A 24,611-nucleotide genomic window follows, 5' to 3' on the forward strand; every position below is an offset into this window, starting at 1 on the left:
TGGATGTGCCAAAAGGCTGGTAACAGTGGAACGACCATACGTTATACTGGAAACTGGGCTCGTTTAGTGTAGCCAATCGGAATGGGGCAATATAATAAAAGTCAGGTCTAGTAGCCTATAGCAGGTGCTACCTGCTGACTTATTTATCCCTACGCAGGAGAATTATATCATGTTATTATTGAGGTCAATTTAAAGGTCTAACCTTGTAATATATTGCATTACCCATAAAAAACATGTCAATACTTGGCATAGCTAGGAAATAAACATTTCAACTACATATAAATTATAACATTTAGCAAAGAGGGCAATATTAACATCCATTGAGCCAGAGCAAGTGACCGTCGTTTAGAAATGACACTTTGCAGTGAACCATCTTCTCAAAGAATCGATTGCTGCGTTACCAAGCATTAACAGCAGAGGGCAGCGAGGTACCATTTTCAGAAGAAAGGCACTTCATTTGGGAAAGGGATTTATTTAGCGAGTGAATGACTCAATTAAAGGGGCGTGTGGCAGAAAAACACTAAAGTAAACAGAAACTGACAAGTTTGTAACAGGAGAACAAGGGTTTCTTTCATGATTTTTATGGTGTTGTTTTTATTTCTAAATTACACTGTTTACACTGCAAATAATTCACTCTACCGTGTAAAATTTCATTCGTAACCGACAACTGTATTTTTTTTTAGTTGTAATATTGGTGTGTAGGTGCATCTCAGGTCATTTTGCCTGGTCATGTGCTTTCAGAAAGAGCCAGTGCTGGACTATGGAACTGCTTTCTGGCAGGCTGTTGTTTCTCCTACTCAATGTAACTGAATGTGTCACAGTGGGACCTGGATTTTACTACCGAGTGCTGTTCTTATATCTACCAGGCAGCTGTTATTTTGTGTTAGGGAGCTGGTTACCTTCCCATTGTTCTGTTGTTAGGCTGCTAAAGGGGAAAGGGAGGGAATGATATCACTTCAAGTACAGCAGTAAAGAGTGACTGAAGTTTATCAGAGCACAAGTCACATGACTGGGGGCAGCTGGGAAACTGACAATATGTCTAGCCCCATGTCAGATTTCAAAATTAAATATAAAAAATCAGTTTGCTCTTCTGAAAAAAACGAATTGTAGTGCTGGAACAGCACTATTAAAGGGGAACTCTGGCTTCCAAACCAAAATTTGATAGAGGCCACATAAAACAGAAACCCCTAATATTCCCATTACAGTTACCCGTTTCTTCAAAAAGTATGAATAAATGCCATTTTCTATGCTGAAATCCAGCTGTTTAACATTTCTACTCTTTCTCTATCATTTGAAACCCTGGCAGGGAAGGAGGGACTAAACACTGATGTTACAAACTGTAACAACTTCTCCACAGCTTACAGACAGCAGGAACTACATTACCCACAATGCATTGCACATGATGTTCTGTTCCTTATTGAAATCACATGTGCAGGGATTTGTGGGATTTGGAGGCTGCAGGCTGAGGACAGATGGCTGTTGATACAAAGTAACAGTAGTCAGACAGCTCAGCAGGAGAGCAGGGGGCTAGGCTTAGGGAACTGTCAGAAACCATTAAAAATCATGCAAATGTTTTAAATGATGTATACAGTGCAAAGTTGCTTGAAATTAGGTTTACTTTTCAAAAAGCTTAAGATATGTTTTTGTGGAGTTCCCCTTTAACTGATGCATTTTGGGAAAAAAAACCTAAAAAAGTTTTCCTATGACAGTATCCCTTTAAGTAGAAAGTGCATATAAACAGGCAGATTAACTGTAGATCTATTTATCCAGGTTCCATTTGATTATGAATATTTACGGGCAGACTCGTACTCTTCATACAGTCTCCCTGGAGCGACTTGGACTTTGCAGCGTTTAACGATTGGTGGCAATATTTCGATTGGTGGTAATATTCCCATTGAGATGGGAGAAGGAGTCGGCTATAATTTGGGGTGTTTCTATCCTTGTGATTGTCCCTAAGTGAGCCCAGTGTGTCGGAGGCCGTTGGGGTGTTTTTATCCATGTGATTCTCCCTATTGAAGCCCTGTGTGTAGTTGGCCCTATTTAAATAGGACCACACATGTTTGTTCCCCTTCAACATTCAGTGCTTAAGACACCCCTCATCCTTTGCTGCCCTTTTATGTACATGACCAGCCTTACTTTTTGCCTTGCAAACCATTACAACCAATCAGATGCTTGTGTTGCATTACTCTAACTGCCCAATGCCTGTAAATGCCATTGCTGATTGGTTGCAATGGTTTCTAGACTGGTGAAAGCCACATAAAACACATAGTAGGGAGCCACCATGAGTTAGGATGACATGCAAACAGCACACAATTCTCTCTACTTACTTGACTAGTTTGTCCACGTGAGACATGGAAGCTTCATAATTTTTCCCTCCGACCTCTTGACAGTGCAAAGACAAGAACTGGGGCTTCTGTGCATGGACAGTCTGCAAAACAAAAGGAAAATAAATGGGAATTATTGGTCAATCAAAAAAAAAATATATGGAATCATTTATATAGAGGGGTCTAGGTCTCCTTAAAGGAGAACTAAATCCTAAAAATGTCATATTTTATATACTGAACTTATTGCACGAGGCTAAAGTTTGAGCTTGTCAATAGCAGCAATGATCCAGGACTTCAAACTTGTCACAGGGGGTCACCATCTTGGAAAGTGTCTGTGACACTCACATGCTCAGTGGGCTCTGATTGGCTGTTGAGAAGCTAAGCTTAGGGCTCGTCACTAATTATCCAGCAGAAAATGAGCTTCCCCTGTAATATAAGCTGATGCTACAGGTTTGCTGATTATTAAATTCTGATGCTAGTTGCACTGGTTTCTGTGCTGCCATGTAGTAATTATCTGTATTAATTACTAATCAGCCTTATATTGTGACATTTCTATTCTATGTGTACTGTATATTGTGAGTGGCTCCCTAAGCTCAGTAAGTGACAGCAGCACAGAGCATGTGCAGTGAATCAGCAGAAAAGAAGATGGGGAGCTACTGGGGCATCTTTGGAGACACAGATCTTTACTGCTAAAGGGTTGTAGTTGCCTTGGGCTGGTACAGAAGCCCAAAACAAAATGTACAACATTTGTAGCCTATTATTTAGTTAGGCTTTAGTTCTCCTCTAAAGGACCAGTAACATCAATTAAAAAAAAAAATCATTAGTATACAACAAAAAAAAAAATACAAAGGCAAATAAAACTTTGAAATCGCTAAGTCTTTATTGAGAAATAACTTGCCCTGATCTTCAGAAAAGGCGATCCGGTGATCAATTGTGCGGCGCTTGATTCCTCCTCCCTGCCTTCCTTATAGGAGATAGCCAGGGAGGAGAAATTGAGCACCGCACGATGGATCGTCGTACTGCCGCCTTTTCTGAAGAGGAGCGCAAGTGGAGTTTCGGTAAGTTATTTCCTAATAAATACTTTTTTTTTCCAAAGTTTAATTTGTCTGTGTTTTTTTTTGGTTGTATACCAATGAATTTTTTTAAAGGACAAAGAGCATCCCATTGGCAGCCACCCTGTGTACCAAGCAAGTAAGGGGGTGCTAGTGGTACGAGGGTCATCATGGCAGCCCCAAAACTTTATCTACTGGAGGGCCAGTTAAATCTCTCTTTGCCACTATAAAACTTAGATGATAACATTTTAAATCAGACCACATCAGTCAAAGATCCTATTTGAAGCCCACTGCTGGCACTATAAGGGTCTGGCCACACGGGCAGATTCGGGGAGATTAGTCGCCAGACGGCAAATCTCCTCTTCATCGAGGCGACTAATCTCCCTGATCTGGCTTCCCCTGCCTTCTGCCGGCTAAAAGGTAAATCGCCTGGGGGCAGGCACACGTAACGCTTTGTTTTCCGAAGTCGCCTGTAATTGCCTCACGATGAAACTTCGGGTGACTTTGGAAAACACTCTTGGTTACAGTAGCAAAGGGATTGAGGTTAAGAAAGCTTAGCAAGGCAGAGAAAACAACACCACCGCAGATTTAAAGAAGTACTTTTCTGAAAACTAAATACATTTAGCCATGTGTCAAAGAACATGATCCATGAAAGAGAAATGTTTGTCTGATCAAATCATTTAAGAATAACAATAACCACAAGGGGTTCCCCCCATCAAACGGTTTGCGATTATATTGCGATTATATTGTTAGAGATCAATAAGGAAATATCCTTGCTGTTGGTGGGTGGGGGGGTTACAATACATATTTACTGCTTGGATTATTTTTCCTTGTTCTTTATCTGTTTATTTTTCCCATCAGCCTCGGGTGCAGAATATTTTTCCAGCAGCCAAGGGAAGTCAAACAGAGGAATAAAAGACTGGGTTCTACGTGACCGGCGCGTTTTGCACAACATATTTACACGAATGGAAAGAGCTCGGATTAATAATCGTCACGTTGTTACTTTGCTTTCTCTCTCGGGGGCCAAAATGCGCAGGAAAAAGGAACTGCCAGAAATGAAATCCAGAGGCATTTCAAGTGCAATTATAAACCAAGAGAGCACATTTATTTAAGTTGTGTTCTTCCGACAAACTTCTAATACAAAAATGGAAAAGATGGGTCCCCTCTGTGCCTGCAAAACAGACAACGAGGTTTTACTAGAGGTTGTTCACGTTCCAAAAACTTTTTTCAGTTCAGTTGTTTTCTGATTGCTCTCCAGAGATACAGACTTTTTTTTCAATTACTTTCCATTATTTCTTTTTTTACAGTTTTTCCAAAATCTAAGTTTAAAGTTGAATGTCCATGTCTCTGGTGTTTGAGTTAGAGTCCTGCGCGGGTCCATTTTTTGGAACCCGTACCCGACCCGTATCTATAACCAGCAATCCACAACCCGGACCTGCGACCCACTGACGATAAAGAATCAGGAAGTGCTGTCATTGTAAACCGGAAGTGACGTCATTGGAAGTAGGTGTGATCAGAAAAAAAAGGAGTAAAAATCGCTATTGAGAAGACCCGCGGCCCGACCCGCAATCCTGCAGAACCGCCAACGCGCGCCCGGAACTTCTACCCGCAGGTTTTTGCAGGTAACCCGCAGGTACCTGACCCACTGCAGGACTCTCGTTTGAGTTTGGCAGCTCAGTAATTCAGTTGCAGACTCTAAACAGTTAAAATTTACAACAATTAGTTGATCCATTTGTCACTAGAATCTCTGGAGTATTAGCAACTATTGTATCAATTCTAACAGCTGCCTGTAATGAAACCCAGAGATTCTGCTCAGCAGGGACAAAGATAAGAAATGTATCAACTAAATGTATCCATTTAGAACAGTTTACAGGGTCGGCGACCTCCCCCGCCCCTCAGAGCTGCTTTAGAAGGTGAAAAAAAGACACTTTTCACTTCAATATTAGAAAAACGATGACACATAGAAAATAGGAAGTAATTGGAAAAAGTTGTTATTTCTGGTGATCTATCGGAAAAACAACTAGTTGTTTGAAGGTGAGCAACCCCTTTAAGTGCAATGGCTCCATTGTGATGTTACTTTCCCTGTTAGAAGATACCCCTGAAGCCAAAAAGGATACCACTCTCTGCAGTAATAAATGTATTATTGATCTCCTATTCTGCTAGGGTGGGTTCACCTTAACAATGATGAATAGGAAAAGAAAGTGAAGCAATTAAGAACAACAATAATGCTGAATCCTTACACTTGAACTTTTTCTTGGGGGGGGGGGGGTCAGTGACCCCAACAAACAGACAGCATTTTGATTTGCAGGCTGGACACAGGCAGAATAGGAATGCTTGCCTGTATTGCCAATGCCATTAGGATTAGTAAAGCAGGAGAACTGCAAGGACTCATTGTTTATAAAATACTAAACATTCATTTTCTTTCTTGCTGGTTATTTTGGCCCTCGAAGATAAAACATGTCCAAATATTGACTGATTTGTGGATAAATTCTCCTATTTGCATATCTTTGCCTTCGGAATGGCTCATTTTGTGCGGATTCCTTCCAGCGTGCGGTTGGGTCAGCTGACTCGGCATTGGTTTGGGCTGAAGAGAAGCTACAGGGACTCATTAGCCTCAGACAGCTGCACATCCAAACACAGACGGGGGAGAGAAATGTAAATCCACATTTATTCCAGAAGTGTATTGAAGAGAAAGTAATTTTAGCCGGCAATTGCACAGTAATGACTTATTTTGGCCGGGTATAAATAGCTCACCATGTGCCCTGCAATTACATGCGCTCGGTCTCTCCTTCCTTTCTGAATATTCCAAGTGATATTTCTACAGCAGGAGCCCTAATTTAGCAGAAAATGAGATTTATTAACCGGCACGGCAAATAGGAAAGTTAAAAATTTATAGAAATTGTGGCTGATGTTGAAATCAACTGTTAATGATATTATTACAATTAATGAGACCTGTGAGGAAAACCTTTCTATTTTGGTGCTGAAAAGTGACAAAGTAAGAGGAGTGGTACTGCCGGGTAGAGTCCTGCATCGGGTCGGGTACCTGTGAAATACCCGCAAAGTAGTCAAGTTTCAGGCAAAAAGTCCCCAATTCCTTAGCCGTGCGGGCAGTCCGTGGGTAACCGGGCTGGGTACCCAATAAAGGTCCAGGCCTGATCCCTCCCATGCACCCTTGTGGATCTTTCAGTTTTTAATGTTTTTGGAAAATTCGGCACTGGAGTGACGCCACTTCCGGGCAAATGTGACGTCACTTTTGGTTTTGCGTGTCTCCCGGGTCAGAAGATTAATTGGCCTATTGCGGCCGAATCCTTCTGCCAGGCCGAACCGAATCCTAATTTGTCTATGCAAATTCGGGGTGGGGTGGGAAATTGCGGGACTTTTTGTCACAAAACAAGGAAGTAAAAAATGGTTTCCCCTTTTTTTTTTTTGCATATGCAAATTAGGATTCAGTTCGGTATTCACCCAAACCTTTCATGAAGAAAGGGAGGAAGAAATAGTGGATTCGGTGCATCCCTAATATATATATATATATATATTGCAACGTTTCGGCTCTGATACTAGAGCCTTCCTCAGGTGGTGTCGTTTACAGTTTTTCTGCAGTTTGATTTACATAATATTATTAACTGCACCCAGACAGTTTCTTTTTGTTATAAGAGTGCTCCAGCTTGACGAACAAATATATATATATATATATATATATATATATATATATATATATATATATATATATATATATATATATATATATATTTATATATGAGATTATAGAAATAAATTATATTATAGAAATAAAGATGAGATTATTCCAAGTACGATTGTGTGAATCAGTCCGATTCAACTTCATCTGGAAAAAAAAAAATTGCCAAGAGCTTCACTCACTTAAAAAAAACAAAACCTAAGGATATTAAGTTTCATTATTTTTTTTTAGTGGCCCAGGGAGGAACGTTATTTTTATGTCACAGCCAATGAAACTAATTGTGTCTAACATGAGCAGCACAGAGAAATGACTTTTCCTTTTCCAGCCCCTCACAAATGTACATGAGAAGTGTGCAAGGAAAACTGCAGTTCTATACAGGGAATGAAACACACAAACAGGAATTTTGTTATACACGAAAGGATCTTCAGTGATCCCCAGTGCACGCTCTACAGTACAGAGAATATACATCAGCATATGACACAGACTACTCACTCACTTCATTTGGATATAGATCCAGTATTAGATTATTTTCAGTACAGGCATCTACAGCAGGGATCAGTGGTTATCCCAAAGTTGAACTAGGGGTGGGTCACCTTTAGATTAGCTTTAAGTCTGTTATAGAATGGCCAAATTCTTGGCAATTTCCAATTGGTCTTCATTATTTATTTTTTTTTAAATAGTTTTTGAACGATGTGTCGTCGTCTTCATGACTCCTTCCAACTTTCAAATGGGGGTCAGTGACCCTAGCAGCCAAAAAAAACTTTTAATCTGTGAGGCTACAAGTTTATTGTTACTTTTTAATACTTATTTTCGTTTTTCGGTCCAGTCCTATAAATATACCAGCATACTTTTATTCCAACACTCACTGGCTGCTAAATTAATTTGAACCCTAGAAACCAGATAACTGGAGAGATGCTAAATAAAACATAAAACTGAATAATAAAAAAAACAAAAAACAAAATATAAATAATAATGAAGACCAATTGCAAATTGTCTCAGACTATCACTCTCTACATGATACGTGTACGCGTGTGCGTGTGTGTGTGAGTCCATCCAAGAATAGTGTGCTGAAAGGTTGAAATAAATTTGACACTTTTTTTCACTATTTCAAGACCTTGGAGTGCGGTTTTATTCTTGGATTGTTATGCTATAACCAGCACTCAGGTGGTTGCCTATATCGCGAGTGCACCACTATAGATATATATATATATAGCTTAGTGCTGATTAGGTTAAGGCAGTGATCCCCAACCAATAGTTCATGATCATGTTCCTCTCCAACCCCTTGGATGTTGCTCCCAGTGGCCTCAAAGCAGGTGATTATTTTTGAATTCCAGGCTTGGAGGCAAGTTTTGGTTGTATAAAAACCAGGTGCACTGCCAAACAGAGCCATGATGTAGGTTGACAATCCACATAGAGGCTACAGATTGGCCAATCACAGCACTTATTTGGCCCCGGAAGAAAATTTTTCATGCTAGTGTTGCTCCTCAACTCCTTTTTCTTCTGAATGTTGCTCACGGGTTCAAAAGGTTGGGGATCCCTGGGTTAGGGTAAGGAAGGGCTATTGCACTGGGGCAAACTTGGTCACATTGCTGTATTATTGTGCGTTGAAATGCATAGCTAAAGCCTTTGGTGTCATCTACAGATCAAGTCTTTGTTGAGGGTTGTCATGGAGTATCCATGTTGTGACTCCCTGGATCTTCTGCTGCAATAATTCCCACCATATAATATTGCTTATTATACAACAGTAACATTAGTTTGGGCCTCAGAACTATGATGAAAGATGATAATATCTAAAAAAAATTAAGGACCTGAATCCAGTCTGAAACTCAAACATTTACATGAGCTGAAAATAAACCTTCAACTTCTGTTCATAAACCAGACCTTGGACTTAGTCCCAAGCAATCCTGTTGGGTTAAATTAATGTTTAGATGATTTTTAGTAGACTTTAGGTATGGAGATCTCTTTTCCAGAAAACCCCAGACCCCGAGCATTCTGCATATGCAAATTAGGGATGGGGAGGGAAATCGCGGAACTTTTTGTCACAAAACAAGGAAGTAAAAAAAATGTTTTCCCCTTTCCACCTCTTTTTTTTGCATATGCAAATTACGATTCGGTATTGGCCAAATCTTTTGCAAAGGATCCAGGGGTTCGGCCAAATCCAAATGAGTGGATTCGGTGCATTCCTACTTAGAACTACTCAATCCAAGAATCAGGCGGCACTCCGGATAAAATGAGAAATCCTTTATTGCAACTGGTGAGGATCTAACATGGCCTGACGCATTTCGGGAAAGGTTCCCTTAATCACAGGCTCCTTAATCATAGGTCACCACTTATAGCTTTGGAAAGTACCAGTAGGCAGGGAAAGCAGCTTTGTTGGCCTTTGCCAAATGAACACCCTGTTGACTTTTATAACCAACAGATTATTAATTACTATATTGTTGTGTTTTCTATAAAGCGTGCACATTGACGTACCAGTACGTTCCTTATTTAAAGCTAATTTAAAAAAAACAAATCTATATAAACAAAGGACAGAACAAACAATATGGCAGTCACTTTGTGCAAACAAAAAAGAAATATTTTTGTAAACTAGATGCGTGTATTGTTTGTTGCCCTTTATTCCAGGAAAGATAATACTTAAATACAAGGCTTCTTAAACAGCACTGTCGGCATTAGATAACAGAGGAGAGGAAGTTCAAGACAAAACAGGATATCTCTCTATGAAACAAATGTAGTTCTGTTTGAACGCTGCATCAACTGAAAAGCCAGAAGTCTATACAAGAGATTGAGTGTTTTATTTGTAAAAGGACTGGCCATTTATTCCTTGGTGCACTTTAATGAGTTGGAGTATTACAAATCTTCAATGAAAATGGTCATCACATGGTCACACCGGTAAAGTCATTGGATAACTCATTATAATAGAGGGAGATGGTTTTTTTTTTTTTTAAAGCTGATGTACAAGTTGACCTCCACAAATCTAAAGTTTAAGTGTTCGGGTATGTGTGTTTACCCCACCCTTTCATAGGTGTTAAAAGCTGAGAACAGTTGGCGCAAGTGTCGGGGTGCAGGAACATGCTGGTTGCTACCAATTAACTGTAAAACCACCACAATGAATGGTTTTGTGGTCTTTGAGGACCATGTGACAACGCATGGTAGAAGATAAATTAACATGAAAGAGAACCGGACGTGGAGGCCCCGCAAGAGAACCGGACGTGGAGGCCCCGCAAGAGAACCGGACGTGGAGGCCCCGCAAGAGAACCGGACGTGGAGGCCCCGCAAGAGAACCGGACGTGGAGGCCCCGCAAGAGAACCGGACGTGGAGGCCCCGCAAGAGAACCGGACGTGGAGGCCCCACAAGAGAACCGGACGTGGAGGCCCCACAAGAGAACCGGACGTGGAGGAACCGCAAGAGAACCAGACGAGGAGGCCCCGCATGAGAACCGGACGTGGAGGCCCCGCAAGAAAACCGGACGTCGAGGCCCCGCGAGAGAACTGGAACAATTAGATATAGAAAGTGCTTAAAATAATAGACCAACGGGGGAAGCAGAAAGGGCTGCAGGGACATGTCCTTGGTTAAAGCTGGCCATAGAAGTTCGGATTTTTAAAAGATCTTTTCTTTATCGTAAGACCAAGCTTATCTTGAAACGATCGTTTAAATGTACAATTTGTTCATCAACTAAAGAGACCATATCAAGCCATGTTGTCTAGTTGAAGGCAGAAAAACTGAGGAGAGCTGCCTGCTTTGCCCTGCAAACAATTGGAAAATAAATAGATTTCACTGTGACCGATGAAAATGTTCTAACCTGGCCGGTCAATTTTTTGACCAATATGGGATGAAAAATCGTTATATGCACGATCGCTCAATTCCCCCTAACCTCACGATAATTTGATGGTTTTGTCAAATTGTCGCACAAGAATTGGTTGTTCGGGAGAGGAAAATCTTTAAGGCCTAACAGGACATCCTCCGGTATTTTGGCCGGCCAGTCGCTTATCAACTACATGATATATAAGTGAAGTCTACATTCCTTTTCATGTTCATTGACGCTATTGGGTTACTACTGATCTACATATTTGTAGGGACTGTAACAAAAAATATTTAGTGATTAAAAAAAAAAAAGCAAATGTTTTAGTAACTTAAAGGAACAGTGCTCCAAATGACAAAAAGGATTCTGGGTAATGGATCCCCTATAATAAATTCTTGGATTTTGGCAGAAATGGAACGAACCATATAGAAAACAAAAAAAACTGAAAAAAAATCAAAGACAATTAATTACACAATCTTTCATACAATCTTTTGTATTTTATGACACAAAGTAAATTATTCACCAAGGACAAATAATTGATGCTTTCCATTGCTAAGGAACATCAGTCTCATATACAATATATCCCACTGAGAACCATTATATCTAAAGCATCACCAAGACATCATTCTGCCAGTGTTTGTACCCACACCTGATACTCTACTGGCACTCGGAAATACTCTGTGGGAACACAGAAGCCACTTGCTGGTTTTTAATTCAAATGAAAATCCCTTACAAACCCCAGAGACCTGTGACACATAAAAGGAGTCTTTGAAGTCAAATACTTTCTACTGCTATAAAAATACAGGCCATTCTGAAAGAAAATGTTTTAACTTCCATAAAGAATGCTGTAATAGTTTTCACAATTTGGATTTAAAATGAACAGAGAAGCAAAACAAAGATGAAATTGGGACAGATCAATATTCCCTGCTGCTCATTGAGATGTCATTACAGAGGTACAAACAGGTGTGATTGTTATGAGTCCCACAGAGCAGAAAGTGTAGGTAGAAACAGTGACTACACAGTTACACGTAACAGTATAGAAAGCTATGTCTGTACTTGTAGCAGTGGGGATTATAATAGTCTCTGGGAAGGGAGTGTGACTGTGGGATAGCAGGTATAGTAGGGAGAGATGGTGCCTATAGTAACAGTGGGATAATAGTCTCTGGGAAGGGAGTGGGACTGTGGGATAGCAGGTATAGTAGGGAGAGATGGTGCCTATAGTAACAGTGGGATAATAGTCTCTGGGAAGGGAGTGGGACTGTGGGATAGCAGGTATAGTAGGGAGAGATGGTGCCTATAGTAACAGTGGGATAATAGTCTCTGGGAAGGGAGTGGGACTGTGGGATAGCAGGTATAGTAGGGAGAGATGGTGCCTATAGTAACAGTGGATAATAGTCTCTGGGAAGGGAGTGTGACTGTGGGATAGCAGGTATAGTAGGGAGAGATGGTGCCTATAGTAAAAGTGGATAATAGTCTCTGGTGCCTATAGTAACAGTGGGATAATAGTCTCTGGGAAGGGAGTGTGTCTGTGGGATAGCAGGTATAGTAGGGAGAGATGGTGCTTATAGTAACAGTGGATAATAGTCTCTGGGAAGGGAGTGTGACTGTGGGATAGCAGGTATAGTAGGGAGAGATGGTGCCTATAGTAACAGTGGATAATAGTCTCTGGGAAGGGAGTGTGACTGTGGGATAGCAGGTATAGTAGGGAGAGATGGTGCCTATAGTAACAGTGGATAATAGTCTCTGGGAAGGGAGTGGGACTGTGGGATAGCAGGTATAGTAGGGAGAGATGGTGCCTATAGTAACAGTGGATAATAGTCTCTGGGAAGGGAGTGTGACTGTGGGATAGCAGGTATAGTAGGGAGAGATGATGCCTATAGTAACAGTGGGATAGTAGCCTCTGGGAAGGGAGTGTGACTGTGGGATAGCAGGTATAGTAGGGAGAGATGGTGCCTATAGTAACAGTGGGATAATAGTCTCTGGGAAGGGAGTGTGACTGTGGGATAGCAGGTATAGTAGGGAGAGATGGTGCCTATAGTAACAGTGGATAATAGTCTCTGGGAAGGGAGTGTGACTGTGGGATAGCAGGTATAGTAGGGAGAGATGGTGCCTATAGTAACAGTGGATAATAGTCTCTGGGAAGGGAGTGTGACTGTGGGATAGCAGGTATAGTAGGGAGAGATGGTGTCTATAGTAACAATGGATAATAGTCTCTGGGAAGGGAGTGTGAATGTGGGATAGCAGGTATAGTAGGGAGAGATGGTGCGTATAGTAACAGTGGAAAATAGTCTCTGGGAAGGGAGTGTGACTGTGGGATAGCAGGTATAGTAGGGAGAGATGGTGCCTATAGTAACAGTGGATAATAGTCTCTGGGAAGGGAGTGTGACTGTGGGATAGCAGGTATAGTAGGGAGAGATGGTGCTTATAGTAACAGTGGAAAATAGTCTCTGGGAAGGGAGTGTGGCTGTGGGATAGCAGGTATAGTAGGGAGAGATGGTGCCTATAATAACAGTGGATAATAGTCTCTGGGAAGGGAGTGTGACTGTGGGATAGCAGGTATAGTAAGGAGAGATGGTGTCTATAGTAACAGTGGGATAATAGTCTCTGGGAAGGGAGTGTGACTGTGGGATAGCAGGTATAGTAGGGAGAGATGGTGCCTATAGTAACAGTGGATAATAGTCTCTGGGAAGGGAGTGTGACTGTGGGATAGTAGGGAGAGATGGTGCCTATAGTACTATAGTTTATATTAACTATAGTAGTGTTTTCTGAAGCAGTTTTACCACCGCAGGGCAACAGAAGATGTTACAAATTCGAGCAACTTTTCCACAGCTTACAGACAGCATGCAGGAACTACATAACCCACAATGCATTGCACTATGATGTTCCTTTCCTTATTGAAATCACATGTGCAGGGAATTGTGGGGTTTGGAGGATGCAGGCTGAGGACAGATGGCTGTTGATACAAAGTAACAGTAGTCAGACAGCTCAGCAGGAGAGAAGGGGGTTAGGCTTAGGGAACTGTCAGAAACCATTAAAAACAATGAAAAGTCTGCATATTTTGTAATTGTATGGTAATTTTGTATATTGCAAAGTTGCTTGAAATTATGTTTACTTTTCAAAAAGCTTAGGTTATGTTTTTGTGGAGTTCCCCTTTAACAACCCCTTTAACATATAGGTGGGCCACAAATAAGTCATGTAAAATCGGGGAAAACTTAAAATCAGAGGATATAAAATTGAAGTTTGAACGTATGCTAAAAACCAGGCTCGACAGCTTGATAAAGGGTCAGTGAGGACCTGAAACGTGGCTGTAATCATCTGTGCCAATTAAAATAAATAAGGGAATTTAATTACAGGTATGGGACCTGTTATCCAGAATGTTCGGGACCTGGGGTTTTCCAGATAACAGATATTTCTGTAATTTGGATCTTCATACCTTGAGTCTACTAGAAAATCATGTAAACATTTCCGTTATTCAGAGCTTTCTGGATAACGGGTTCTTGGTAACGGATCCCATACCTGTGTATGGAGTGCTTCCCAGAACCTTGCTCTGGAGTAGATTGAGAGAGGCTGTCGTTTTTGTGAACAGTAGAAAGTATGGGACCAGCGCTGAATTAATCAGCCCACTAAAAGGAGTTATTCATATAACAAAAACCCTATAATTTGGGTAAAACAAACAAAAGATCCAAGGGAAGGAAAGCTAAAAAGCAATAAAAACATGTAGATAATATATACTTTTTATTATTCTATTTTTCAGTTCTGCTTTGTAGTTTAGTGGTACATAATATTCACTTGGGGGCTAAACTCATTTTGTTTTTTGAACAACAATAAACACCAAAATATAATTTCAGATCCCCCTGTGGAACCACAAAAAAACCCAAAACACGCAATTGTTTAAGACTTTCAGCATTTTGTCTCCTCTTGTCGCCTTTATTGACTTTGTAGCTACAATTCCTGCAGCTTCTCTAAGTTTATTTATTAGCAGAGTAGCAATTTGATCCCAAGGAGACGGGGCCTCTAATGGGTCCCTCATTCCTTCTACAGAATAATCTATGGTGTGAGGTATAGTTGCACCCAGGCCAATTGTGAGAGACAGGTTGAAGCAAGGATACAATGCTACAGCTCTTACCCTCCTCCTCTCAGAAGCCTCATATAGCCTATACAGGGTGCCCTCCATTACCTGGGATACAAATAAAAGGGGCATATTTATCAAGGGTCGAATTTCAAATTGAAAAAAACGTCGAAATTCGAATTCAAAAAGACCAACCGAAATGAAGTCTAAGGTTTTTTTTTTTGGTCGAATAGGTCATTTTTCGAATCATATGAATCTAAAGGTGGCCATAGATGCAAAGATCCGCTTGTTTGGCAACATCGCCAAACGAGCGGATCTTTCCCCCCGATATGCCATTAACAAACATGGCTATATCGGGTGTAATCTGATTGTTCGGCCGTACGGCCGAACGATCTGATTACGATGTGCCCTGGGTTCCGGCGGGATCGGTCGGGTCAAAATCAAACCTGACCGATCGACGCCGGACGAAAGATGTCGGCACACGCGATTCAAAAATCGTACGAATCCTAGATTCGTACGATACGATCTGTGTGTCTATGGCCACCTTAAGGAATAGCGCATTCGATCGAATTCGATTCAACCCCCCCCCCAAAAAAGCTTACATTTTTCAAAGTCCACCAAATTGACGGCAATTAGGATCGAGGAGGTCCCCCATAGGCTAAAACAGCAATTCGGCAGGTTTTAGATGGCAAATTTTTAAACAGACAGTACTGCTGAATAAAAAGTGAAATACTGTAACTCAAAAACCACAAATAATAAAAAATGAAAACCAATTGTCTAAGAATATCACTCTCTACATCATACTAAGGGGCAGATTTATTTTTATTTTGAATAAAAAAAAAACGTTGAAATTCGAATAAAAAAAGACCAACCGAAATTTATAAATAAAAAAAAATCGAAGTATTCAAATCGTACAAATCGAAGTAAAATCGTATTGGATTTGAAGTTTTTTTCTAAAAATTTTTTTTCAAAGTCCACCAATTGACTCCAAATAGGCTCTAGGAGGTCCCCCATAGGCTAAAACAGCGATTCTGCAGGTTTTAGATGGCAAATGGGCAAAGTTGGATTTTTAAAGAGAGAGTACATGATAAATTTTGATATTCAAATTTTCTAATTTTTTTTATCAAATTTGGACTATTGCCTAGTCGACGTACACAAAAAATAGCTCGAAATTCCAATTTTTACTTCGACCCTTGATAAATCTGCCCCTAAAAGTTAACTCAAAGTTGATCACTTTTTAAAGCAAAGAAGGATCTCCACTGTGACAGATTCCCCATCCTATTGGATAGGGAAACATCATAAATTACATTTGCACAAGCTGTTAATGTCATATGTTATGATGCCTCGTTCTCAAAAGTAATTGCAATTGTTGAACTGCATTGGCCACACGGTGTGTGAATATGATAGGGACATTAGATTGTAAGCTCCACTGGGGCAGGGCCTGACCGGAATGATGTAAAGTTTTAAAGCACAATAAAAACAAAGAATAATAACTAGCAAGTGGGATCCAGTAAAAGAGGAAACCATATTATTAGTATTATCAAGTCCCACCTACATATGAAACAGAAGATGGCACTCTAAGCATTACCTGCAATCCCCCAGTCTGCATATAGCGTAGGAAATACAATATGGAGTCATCCAGTCGGTATGCATTATACACACATGTGATCCATTAACCGGAGGATCCTTCACCCAGAAAGTTCAGAATTCCGTGAAGGCCATCTTCCATACAATCAAATAATTTTAATCATAATAATTCAAAATATTCTCAGTAATAATAAAACAGTCCCTTGCACTTGATCCTAATTGAGATAGAATTAATCCTTACAGGAGGCAAAACAATCCCATTGGGCTTAATTCATATTTAAGTGATTTTAAGTAGACAACGTTTTGATATACAAATAATAATATTTGGACCCCAGGTCTTGAGCATTCTGGATAACATGTCCCATTCCTGTATACAATATAAGCGCCCAATGCCCCTTTAGAAGACCAATATAAGGGGTCAACATGTATTTATAATCTTGCAGCATTCCAGCTGACAGTTTTAGGATATTATAGCTATGCAACCCCACTACCTGAAATCCTACAGACAGCACCTTTAACCCCACCTTTTTTTTTTTTTTTGCAGCCCCCAAATTTCTAGATCCCAGGGCTTTATTAACTACTCTTTTGTAGGGCCCAACAAGGTTTTGGACATAGGGTTAACACGTGTCCGGATATGACCCAGACTGCCAGGTTTTTAGAAGGGCTGCACAGGTCAAGACCAGTTGCCCAGTTTTCCAAAATAAGGAAAACCGGGCAGGATCTCCCGATTGACATGGCGATCAGCCAATAGCTGATCGCCACGTAATAGCCCGCCCATTTAACGTGGCACTTCGCGCCCGCATCATTGACCAGCCCTGGTGATGTAACGGCACAAACCCCTGCCCGGATTGTGAGCTGCACAAAGGTGGCAACCCTATGACACCAGTGCAGCAACTGAATATGAATGCTAGCCACTTCTACTCTATCCTAAAATTGTGTGTGTGTGTATTAGTGATGTGCGGGTCGGGTAAAATGTGCAGCCGCCCTCCCTCCACCATCGCCTGCCCGAGCCCGACTTCCAGGTTCCTTTTATAGACCCGCCCCACAGATGACATCACAAAAGGGGCGGGGTAAACAGGTGCGTGGCTAAAAACGGAAGCCGGAAGCCGCAAATGGAGGTGCGAGGTGGGCCTGAACCCGATGGACCCGTGGGTGTCGGCGGATAAAACAGAATTTTTATTGTAGGCACAAACTAACTTTTCCACTGGAACGCCAGTCTTTTTTTTCTTTTTGAAAGAAACAGTTAGTTTGTGCCTGGAATAAAAATTCTGTTTTATCCAGTATAAGACCTGCGAGTGCGACTTCTTCTATTCATTTACAACGAGGACAGTACCCGGGCATGATTGACTTGATTATGCATGGATGCCGGCATTTATAATATTCATTCTAGTCTTCAAATAGGGGTCCCGGACACTGGCAGCCAGTAAACTATTATACTGGGAGGCTATGATTTCATTGTTACAATTATATTACTTTTCTTTATATTCAGTTTCTTCTCTTCTTTTGATATTCCAGTCTTTCATGCAAACCACTGCCTGGTTGCTAGGGATAATTAGTCCCCAGCAACCCGATGCTGCTGCTGAAATCCTGAACTAAAGAGCTGCTGAATAAATAAGCCAAAATGCTAAAAGTAAAATTAAAGGTCAACTGTCCCTTTAGTACATAGGACTTTTATTCCCTATTTATAAAAGAGACAGCACAAAGTTGTTTGTGGTACTTAATTCTCCATAAAGCTACTAAGTGAATAGGATTAAAAATGGTGCTAAATGTATAAATAACAAAATAATGAAATGAAAAAGCGTCTGGCTATCTTTTGGCACACACACCATGCCGTGGGGTACACACTGCTGTCAATCCTTATATCACAACTCCCAACATTTTGGGGAAAAAAAGAGACAAAAAAGTTGGCGCGCATGGGGCAGGGAAAATGTTGGCCATGCCCATTTTGTGCCCACACCCCCTAATTACCATGTTCGTTTTACAAAATTTGGCAGGTTATGAAAGTTTGAACACATTTCTGTGTTTTTTTTCCACTTATTACAGTTGCTAATGAAGGTGAATTGCCCTTTAAGCTTTGAGTCTAACTTTCCCCAAGGGACCTGTTATCTGATTTTGTTACAATTACTTATTTGCTTATCTCAAAATTGTTACAAATGTATCTTATCTGCTGCTGTGGCTGTTCTGGGCCAATTAAGTTAGAAAAATTGTTTCTTTTTCTGGCTGTTCAGTGCAGTGAAAAACAGGACTTTCCAGTAGAAACGAGGGGCTACGGGTTGAGCTTTCAAAAGAGGGACTGTCCCTCTAAAAACGGGACAGTTGGGAGGTATGCTTATATTTCTTATTACACGCTGGAGGCTACAGCCCTAAAAATAAATGCAATAATGGAGCCCATAGGCACCCAGCCCAGGGAACTCTGTTTAAATATGAGGAGTCTTCACCAGATCTGTGTAAGAAGGTGGGAAGGGTTTGTTTGGAGATATGTGGAATACTCTGGGCGCAGTTATTTGCAGAGATGTAATGGAGTTATGGCCAATAGTCTGCGTCATTAAAGGGCATGTCAGCCAGGGGGAAGGAAGAGACCGGAAAGAATGGCGCCTGCTAATGGATTAAATATCCTAAAGTAATATATGTATATGGGATTAGTGAAGGAAGCATAAAGAAATATAATCCACATACAGACACACAGCTGCTGCACATGTGGTGTAACACAGATTTAAAGCCCAAATCATATGGAAAAGCAAGCGATTCTCATCTTCCGGTTACAAGAATGACAAATTCATTAGATCTTATTTTTAACACCAGCTATGAAATTGCTTTTACATTTGGCATACAGCTATAAGACTTGTTATGCAGAAAGCTCGGCACCTGAGGGGTTCCAGAAGACGGATCTTTCCTTAACTTGGAAATGCATCCCTTAATTATACTAGAAAATCATTTGAAGGGGTTGTTCACCTTTAAATTCACTTTTAGTATAATGCAGAGAGCGATATTCTGAGACCATTTGCAACTGGTTTTTATTATTTCACCTTTTTGAGTCATTTAGCTTTTTATTCAGCAGATCTCCAGTTTGCAATTTCAGCAATCTGGTTGCTAGGGTTCAAATTACCCTAGCAACATGCTTCGATTTGAACAAGAGACTGGAATATGAACAGGAGAGGCCTAAATAGAAAGACGAGGAATAAAAAGTAACAACAATAACAATAAATGTGTAGCTTTACAGAGCATTTGTTTTTAGATGGGGTCAGTGACCCCTCATTTGAAAGCAGGAAAAAAATCAGAGGAAGAAGGCAAATAACTTAAAAACTATACAAAATAAATAACAAAGACCAAATGAAAAGTTGCTTAGGATTGGCAATTCTATAACATACTAAAAGTTAACTTAAAGGTGAACCTTTAATTTAAATAAACCCTTTAAATTCCTAAGTGGATTTATTTAACCTTTAAATTTATTTCATGTTCACCTTTAAACATGAAATAAACCCACTGGGTTTTGCCACCAATAAGGACTCATATCTATCATAGTTTGGATCAAGTACAGGTATGGCACCTTTTATCCAGAATGATCAGGACATGGGGCTTTCCAGATAACAGTTCCATAATTTGGATCTCCATACATTAAGTCTACTAGAAAATCATGTAAACATTAAATAAACCCAATAGGCTGGTTTTGCTTCCAATAAGGATTAATTATATCTTAGTTTGGATCAAGTACAAGCTACTGTTTTATTATTACAGAGAAAAAATTTGGATTATTTGGATTATTTGGATAAAATGGGAGACGGACTTTCCATAATGCGGAACTTCCTGGATAATGGGTTTCTAGTTAATGGATCATATACCTGTACAGGGTATTGTTTTATTATTTCAGAGAAAAAGGAAATCATATTTTTTAAAATTTGGAATATTTGGATAAAATGGAGTCTATGGGAGACGTCTTTCCGTAATTCGAACTTCCTGAATATTCCTTATTTACTGAAAACTGCCAACAAGTAAAAGTACATCATATCTCCAGTTCTCAAAATATTTGTAAAACTGCCAAGAAGTCTTTATGTTGTCTGGGTTAATCAGGTTAAGTGCTTCTTACCTTTCACTAATGGAAAAAAGAAAAACGGATCACAGAGCACTGGGGTCTGACTGTTGCGTGATGAAGAATTACAGCCGTAAAGCGTGACTGAATTGCTGTTTTGTTTCCAGAAAGGAAGGAGACTTTACTTTTTGATAAAGTAACTGCATTTAAGCACAAAAAAGCTCTAAGGCCTAAGGCACATATCCCATTTCCTCGGCAGGTGTTTAAAACAGTAATGGCAATAGGGGCATGTGAAAGTGGCAGTACAGGTATGTGATCCGTTAGCCAGAAACCCGTTATCCAGAAAGCTCAGAATTACGGAAAGACGGTCTCCATTTTATTCAAATAATCCGAAATTCTAAAAACGATTTCCTTTTTCTCTGCAATAATAAACGGGTGGTGACGGGAGTGCTACGCTACAAGCAGTACTAATACTAGTTATAAAGGGTTACACAACTCAAGTGGAGTCGCACATTTTAAAGGGGAAGTAAAATAAAGTAATTATAATGGATGGTTGTGGCAAATTACAACAGGACAATTACACTGTTGTCTGTTTGCTGCCGTCACTGACTGCAAGGGGAGCATAAATGGGTTGGTTGGAATTTAAAATGAAACCAATTTAAATCTAACTTTACAATCAGTCTACTTTCTGGTTCCCAGGTTGATTCCCATTCCAGAAGCGAAGCTGTGCTCTGCATGAACAACACCCTCCCTTCATCTTTTCTTGTGACTCTTGTAGCCAACAGATAAGCAGAGATCCGCAATGCATTCCGGTAGCGGAGGCTCTCGATGCGGTCAGTCCAGCAATGATCTAGCATGTCAAAAGCCTACCAATGTTATTTATAACATGAAAAGTAACAAAGTACAACTTTTCCATAAAATTAACCATATTCTGGACTTTACTTGCCCTTTAATTCCTTTACAATTTAGCATCAAGACCATTTAAATAAATATCTGCTTATATTACAACACAGGCTACACTGAAGACAAAATGGTAAAAAAAAGTATCAACTTCAAGTTATAAAACATAATTATAACACAAAACAACAGTGTGTGTAACAAATTGGGGAATGGGGATGTTTCTTCTTCGATGGCATTTACAGTAAATTGCATGGTTACCCTTTGCATGATCTTATTATACAGAGTTTCTGTTTAGTCACTGTGGGATTGTATAAATGGCTTAATAATAGCTCCTTGCCTTTTATCTGCAAGAGCAACTGTACCAGGGGTATTTGTCTATTTACTCACTACATTGCTTTCTGAGGCGAATAGTCTCTAGGAAGGGAGTGTGACTGTGGGATAGCAGGTATAGTAGGGAGAGATGGTGTCTATAGTAACAGTGGATAATAGTCTCTGGGAAGGGAGTGTGACTGAGGGATAGCAGGTATAGTAGGGAGAGATGGTGCCTATAGTAACAGTGGATAATAGTCTCTGGGAAGGGAGTGTGACTGTGGGATAGCAGGTATAGTAGGGAGAGATGGTGCCTATAGTAACAGTGGATAATAGTCTCTGGGAAGGGAGTGTGACTGTGGGATAGCAGGTATAGTAGTGAGAGATGGTGCCTATAGTAACAGTGGATAATAGTCTCTGGGAAGGGAGTCTGACTGTGGGATAGCAGGTATAGTAGGGAGAGATGGTGCCTATAGTAACAGTGGATAATAGTCTCTGGGAAGGGAGTCTGACTGTGGGATAGCAGGTATAGTAGGGAGAGATGGTGCCTATAGTAACCCGTGGATAATAGTCTCTGGGAAGGGAGTGTGACTGGGATAGCAGGTATAGTAGGGAGAGATGGTGCCTATAGTAACAGTGGATAATAGTCTCTGGGAAGGGAGTGTGACTGTGGGATAGCAGGTATAGTATGGAGAGATGGTGCCTATAGTAACAGTGGATAATAGTCTCTGGGAAGGGAGTGTGACTGAGGGATAGCAGGTATAGTAGGGAGAGATGGTGCCTATAGTAACAGTGGATAATAGTCTCTGGGAAGGGAGTGTGACTGTGGGATAGCAGGTATAGTAGGGAGAGATGGTGCCTATAGTAACAGTGGATAATAGTCTCTGGGAAGGGAGTATGACTGTGGGATAGCAGGTATAGTAGGTAGAGATGGTGCCTATAGTAACAGTGGGATAATAGTCTCTGGGAAGGGAGTATGACTGTGGGATAGCAGGTATAGTAGGTAGAGATGGTGCCTATAGTAACAGTGGGATAATAGTCTCTGGGAAGGGAGTATGACTGTGGGATAGCAGGTATAGTAGGTAGAGATGGTGCCTATAGTAACAGTGGGATAATAGTCTCTGGGAAGGGAGTGTGACTGTGGGATAGCAGGTATAGTAGGTAGAGATGGTGCCTATAGTAACAGTGGATAATAGTCTCTGGGAAGGGAGTGTGACTGTGGGATAGCAGGTATAGTAGAGAGAGATGGTGTCTATAGTAACAGTGGATAATAGTCTCAGGGAAGGGAGTGTGACTGTGGGATAGCAGGTATAGTAGGGAGAGATGGTACCTATAGTAACAGTGGATAATAGTCTCTGGGAAGGGAGTGTGACTGTGGGATAGCAGGTATAGTAGGGAGAGATGGTGCCTATAGTAACAGTGGATAATAGTCTCTGGGAAGGGAGTGTGACTGTGGGATAGCAGGTATAGTAGGGAGAGAGGGTGTCTATAGTAACAGTGGATAATAGTCTCTGGGAAGGGAGTGTGACTGTGGGATAGCAGGTATAGTAGGGAGAGATGGTGCCTATAGTAACAGTGGATAATAGTCTCTGGGAAGGGAGTGTGACTGTGGGATAGCAGGTATAGTGGGGAGAGATGGTGCCTATAGTAACAGTGGATAATAGTCTCTGGGAAGGGAGTATGACTGTGGGATAGCAGGTATAGTAGTGAGAGATGGTGCCTATAGTATCAGTGGGATAATTGTCAGACTCATACTTAGACACAGTTATACTGTCACTCTGTTGTCAGGGCTATTAGGTGTAGTTAGAATTAAAGTTCAGAAGCAATGGAAGTTCTGTATGTTGGACAGTCGTATTACTTAAATAATACAAAGGTATTTTTTGCTGTGGTTGACAACAACCATAAAGGAAAACTATACGCCCAAAATGAATATTTAGGCAACAGATTAACTTTCAATATCAAATTAAGTGGCATTTTAAAGAAACTTATCAAACTGGAATATACATTTACGTAAATATCATCTCTAAATTTACATCTCTTGCCTTGAACCCCCATTTTGTGATGGTCTCTGTGCTGCCTCAGAGATCACCTGACCAGAAATACTTCAACTCTAACTGTAACAGGAAGAAGTGTGGAAACAAAAGACACAACTCTGTCTGTTAATTGGCTCATGTGACCTAACATGTATAGTTTGTTGGTATGTTTGTGTGCACCGTGAATCCTACAATCCCAGGGTATGGCCCTTATTTTTTAAAATGGCAATTTTCTATTTATGATTACCCAATGGCACATACCGTATATACTCGAGTATAAGCCGACCCGAGTATAAGCCGAGGTACCTAATTTTACCTACGAAAACTGGGAAAACTTATTGACTCTAGTATAAGCCTAGACACATCTACAGCCCTGTCTCCCAGCAGCGCACATTCTGCCAAAGCGACCCCCCCAGCGATCAACCGGACTTCTTTGCAAAGTTGATGGTGACAGAGAATTGCCAAACGGATTACTGTGTGCATTGTCCCACTACCATGTGCAGAGGGTGCTGTTTGATATTACCATCACTGTTAATCTTTCATATAACCGACAGAGGGCGCTGTGTGATATTGCAGTCACTGTTATTCTTTCATATAACCAACAGAGGGCGCTGTGTGATATTGCAATCACTGTTAATCTTTCATATAACCAACAGAGGGCGCACTGTTATTCTTTCATACAACCAACAGATGGCGCTGTGTGATTTTGCAGTCACTGTTATTTCATATAACCAACAGAGGGTGCACTGTTATTCTTTCATATAACCAACAGAGGGTGCTGTGTGATATTGCAGTCACTGTTATTCTTTCATA

The 24,611-nt window shown here is 40.6% G+C and overlaps 1 protein-coding gene across 3 annotated transcripts in view; it reads right to left on the reverse strand.

The window, feature by feature from the left end:
• The window catches only part of inpp5a.1.S (inositol polyphosphate-5-phosphatase A S homeolog), a 289,133-nt gene that overhangs the window by 172,661 nt on the left and 91,861 nt on the right, over positions 1-24,611 (reverse strand). For 2 of the 3 annotated variants that reach the window (XM_041570525.1, NM_001094239.1), the window contains 1 exon segment: positions 2,328-2,428. In XM_041570525.1, the coding sequence (XP_041426459.1) occupies positions 2,328-2,428 (101 nt within the window). 3 annotated transcript variants of the gene reach the window in all.

The sequence above is a fragment of the Xenopus laevis genome, chromosome 7S (assembly GCF_017654675.1).
Source record: "Xenopus laevis strain J_2021 chromosome 7S, Xenopus_laevis_v10.1, whole genome shotgun sequence".
Classification (NCBI taxonomy): domain Eukaryota; kingdom Metazoa; phylum Chordata; class Amphibia; order Anura; family Pipidae; genus Xenopus; species Xenopus laevis.